Here is a 5,000-nt window from a genome sequence, read left to right on the forward strand (position 1 = left end):
TAAATGAGAGTAGAATTACCCACTTGAATATAAACTCCCGCAGCGCGAGAGGCCAGAACCCTGTCTCATTGCCGCTGTGTTAGCGATTTTCACCCTTCCGTACTCTCACTTTACAGGAGCGAAAATGATGCATTGTATGATGACATTACCTATTGAAATGGGTCACAGGAAGATAAAAGTGTCTTATTATATATTTTTTTCTCAAAGTGAAAGATTTATGATAAGAAAAACGCAGAAAAAAAATCCTTACGCGACTTTTCACATTTCTTTCCCATAAAATAAAGTAGATATGGTTCGATTTTGACATATTCATCATACAAGTATGTGAAGGGTTCGATGATAACACATGAGCAGTTACAAGACTGTATCTCTAAAAATAAACTTGCAATGAATAAATATTTACTGGGTGCTCGCCCTCGTCAACGGTCGCCTCTCGGAAGGACTTACGTGAGATTTTTATGATTGTCATAATTTTACGTATGCGCTTTCATTTGAAACTAAATAATCGAATAAACATCAATATGTCGTTATAAATCTATTTTACGAAAAAAAAATGTAAAGAAAGAGTATGATATAATTCATTCGTGTAAACTCCTAAGATAGGCCTACAAATATCTGATACCAATTGTTACATCACAAGATGAAGCGTCTACGGTAAATGAGTATTAGCGACTTGTATTTCAAAACATTTTTGATATATCAGCGTTTTCTGAACTCTTATTTCTGACGAACAAGAAACAGTTCATTGTCCCTCCATAACAAGTACTCCGCTCGCGACTAAACGTTTATCGCTTGTTTCGAAACGGAATCACGTGATTAGACAATGCGAAAGAATAGTAGATTGAAATAAAAATAAAATGAATAAATAAAATACATTATTGAATAAATTGGATCTAATGGGTATATGCGCATATTCGCATATACACGTGCACGAACATGTGTCTTTACATTGATTTACATGCGTGTACACATGTAGACGAATGTATACACAAGAAGACATTAATAAAAGAGGCATTAAACACGAAACAACCGATTTTATATAACGGTCATGTTGTCTTGGGTCATTTGTTTGTTTGTTTCTATAACTTATAGACTAATGATCATGTCTTTACCTAACAAAGTGCGTTAGAAAGAGAAATAATAGTAGTTTCTACAGTAATGAAATGGTAAAGATCCATCAATGAAAAAAATATAAAAACATGAACTTCAAATATCCAACTTATTGTTTGCTTGTTTTACGATTTTTCTTTTTTTCGAGCTACAGTTGATTCCTTGGATATATCTTTGGAAAGCTTGTGAAAATGCGTAGACGACTACTTGTCAGATCTTTAAAATTTGGCTTTTTACTTTTTTATACGAAATTTTGAAAATCGGACAAAAAAGTGAAAATGATTTCTTTTTCTTCTGAGGAAACTAAATCGAATTTCTAAAAAAAAAGGATACGTAATTGTCTTAGGAATTCATTGCTGTTCATTCACTGTTTTTCATGACATAATTCATAATCCTCTAGGTCAAGGAATCAACCGCGCAGACACATGTGAAAAAAAAAAAAAAAAGGCTTACACCAAATATCCAAAAATCAAGAAAATCCGTGACCTTTTTTTTTTGTTTGTTTTTCTGTTTTGTTTTTTTTTTCTTTTAAGAATACTTACCAATATGACCTCCCCCTTATCCCCATATTTCCGTCCCCCCCCCCTCAATTTATGGACGGTCCCCATATGACAGAAAAAGAAAGGAAGAAAGAAAGAAAAGAATATATATACATGATACATATATAAATATATTTATATACATAATTGACCAAGATAATGAAGGGGGGGGGGGGAAGTAGAACAGTACGGTAAAAATTAATCTTTCCGTAAAAAAATAGAATAATAGTGATAATGATACTAAATAATAATAAGTGAAATAATACTTATGATAACAATAAAGATCTAAATACGAGTGTCATTATTTTTACGGTAGATGAAAACTGGCGAGGTTACAGAATGAAATATAACTAAGACAAAGAAAAAAAAAGGCTGACAAAAGAAAAGAAAAGAAAAGAGACTCAGAGAGAGAAAAAACAGTGCATGCAACATCAAATATCAATGTCACGAAGTCAGTCATAAATAAAGATGACAGGGTGACTCAGACCGAAATCCTGATTATATATTCGTTATTACAGCTAAACCGCGTGTCAAAATGTAGGAAGCGACACGGTTGTAAAAAAAAAAAAAAAAAAAAAAAAAAAAAAAAAAAGGTTTTATACAAAGCATTTTATGGCCCACCTTTGTTGTATGAGAAGGGGGAAGGGGTAATCTATTTGATTCTATTCCTGTTTTCTTTATTATCTATTTATCATGCCTTTGTCTATTTCATTATTTCATTTATCTGATGCTTTATCATCAACTCGTGCATTTGCCTGTGTCTTTAATATCAAATCAGGAATTTTGGAACGGTTACCTGACAAAGCAACGTAAATACATTTGTTTGTTTGTTCACCCCAAAAAACTTAACAGATCAATCATCATGTCAATAGTCACTGAAAACCACATTCCTTATTAATAACGATATCAATTGTAACCTGTAATTAAGTGTGTGAACCTTTCTTGCGGGCCATTCAGAAGGTATTTTGTCCTGGAGCGGTGGAGGAAGAGGAGGAGGAAGCGGAGGTGGAGGTGGAGAAAAAGGGGGTGGTGGGAGAGGTGGAGGAGTTGGGGGTGGAGAGGGAAAAGGGGGTGGTGGGAGAGGTGGAGGAGGTGGAGGTGGAGAGGGAAAAGGGGGTGGTGGGAGAGGTGGAGGAGGTGGAGGTGGAGAGGGAAAAGGGGGTGGTGGGAGAGGTGGAGGAAGAGGAGGAGGAAGCGGAGGTGGAGGTGGAGAAAAAGGGGGTGGTGGGAGAGGTGGAGGAAGAGGAGGAGGATGTAGAGGTGGTGAAGGTGGAGGAGAAAAAGGAGGTGGTGGGAGAGGTGGAGCTGGTGGTGGGGGCGGGGATGGAGGTGAAGGAGAAAGAGGAGATGGAAGTGGAGGAGGAGGAGGAGGAGGTGGTGGTGGTTGCGGAGGAGGAGGAGGAGGTAGCGGTGAAGGTGATGGAGAAGGGGGAGGAGTATAAGGGGGCAGAGGAAGAGAAAAGAGGATAAAGATGAAGAAAGGGAAGAAGAGAATAGCGAAGAAGCGGAAGAATAAGAGAAGAATGTAGGTGAAGCTGATGAAGGAGGAGCAGAAAAAAGAAAAAGTGTGAAGGGGAAGAGGAAGAAAGAAAAATTAAAACGAAGAAAAGCAACTCCCCCAAGCAAAAAATCGAGTAAACAGGAAAGGAATATGAAATTAGAATCAACAAAAAAAGAAAAAGAATACCGAAGCCAGAGAAGGAAGAGAAGGAGGCGGAGAAACACAGTAGAGGTTGAGGACGAGAGGAGACCGTCAGTCGGTCCCTGGCGGTCACAGAGGGAGGGTGTGCGCGACGCCTCTCTTCGGCTACGTGGACACGAGGCGCTCTTATCCTGTGGTTGCTAATCTTTCGTCGGAATTCTATCGTATTTAGAGTTGATTTCTCCTTCTTTATCGAGTGTGTGTGTGTGTTAAAAGGTGCTTTTATACCCGAAACGTGAATAAGAATTGTGTACATTGGAGAAACTTCATCGTGGGAAATTTATCAAAATAAGTGCGTGATGGAAGCTGTAATGACAATCTAGATCTCCGAGTGAAAAAAGAAAGAAAAAAACAACAACCAGCGTATTAATCTAGAAAAAAATAAAGGAAATCAGAGTTATAAGACACCCAAGACCCTTGAAAACAGCAATGCCATTTATATACGAGAGACCCACTTAAAACTCGACACTCCTGGCGGCGAGTCCCGTAGCCTCTCGAGTCCCACCATGATTAAAAGGCAGAGCACAAGGGCTTCCTGAGGTTCTCTCCGAAAGGCACTTCATCTTCACAAAGTCTTCCTGGAAGATGGCAGTCTCCCACAACCTCCTCCTGCTCTTCCTCCTCCACTCGCTCCTCCTCCTCCTCGTCTTTTGGAGACCTACGGATGCCAAGGACTCAGGTAGGCACTCGAGGGACCCTCAAGGACCCTTCACCATACTCGGGTCACCATCGCTAACCCTTTTAACTCAGCCCATAGACCTAGCCCACGGCACGTACCCTGAGGGCGGGAGGGGGGGGGGAATCTTCAGGGGGGAGGGAGGGAGGTAGTTGGGAAGGGATGCTTTGGAAACTAATCGGTTATTTAAAGCAACGGTTCGTTTATTTTTCTTTTCTTTTCTTTCTTATTCTGTTTCGCCTGTATTTCTTCCTCTTCTTTTCTTCGTCTGATTTTACTCTTTTCATTTCGTTCTCCTCATCTTTTCGTTTTTGTATTGATTCCTCTTTTTTCTGATTCTCCTCCTCCTTCTTCTATTATACCATTGTTTCTTCCTTCCTTTCCATTTTAATCAGTTTTTTTTTTTCAAATTCTCCTCCTCCTATTCCCACCTTCCTTCCTTCCTTCCTTCCTTTTTAAGCAGTTTTTTTTTTCTTCTTTTTTTAGGAGAATTTGTGCTAAGCGTAATCCTTTTATGAGGATTAAAGAAATTTTGCACCTTTATACACTAGTATTTTACTTTCTCGTTGCAGATTTTAGGATTAAAGAGGCGTGCATAATTTAGTACACAAACTGACGTTGTAAATAATTAATGAAAAGCTATTATTAGCCCGTACTTATATGTATATATGTGGTGTGTGCTGTATGCTGCTGTTTGGGAGGCGGACAGAGAGAGAGAGAGAGAGAGAGAGAGAGAGAGAGAGAGAGAGAGAGAGAGAGAAAGAGAAAGAGAAAGAGAAAGAGAAAGAGCGAGATAGAGACCGACAGAGAGAGAGAGACCGGGAGAGAAAGAGAGAGAGAGAGAGAGAGAGAGGAAAGAGAAAGAGAAAGAGAGAGAGAGAGAGAGAGAGAGAGAGAGAGAAACAGAGAGAAAGAAAGAGAGAGAGAGAGAGAGAGAGAGAAAGAAAGAGAGAGAGAGAGAGAGAGAGAGAGA

General features: G+C 39.2%; 1 protein-coding gene across 1 annotated transcript in view; it reads left to right on the forward strand.

Annotated features, from left to right (window-relative positions):
- Positions 1 to 3,395: 3,395 nt before the first annotated feature.
- LOC113806708 (uncharacterized) overlaps positions 3,396 to 5,000 on the forward strand; it is a 36,354-nt gene continuing 34,749 nt past the window's right edge. Inside the window, exon 1 of the mRNA XM_070131285.1 lies at positions 3,396 to 4,030. Coding sequence (XP_069987386.1) covers positions 3,937 to 4,030 — 94 coding nt within the window. The 5' untranslated portion in view covers positions 3,396 to 3,936. The remainder of the gene's footprint in view (positions 4,031 to 5,000) is intronic.

Source organism: Penaeus vannamei, chromosome 16 (genome assembly GCF_042767895.1).
Source record: "Penaeus vannamei isolate JL-2024 chromosome 16, ASM4276789v1, whole genome shotgun sequence".
NCBI lineage: Eukaryota > Metazoa > Arthropoda > Malacostraca > Decapoda > Penaeidae > Penaeus > Penaeus vannamei.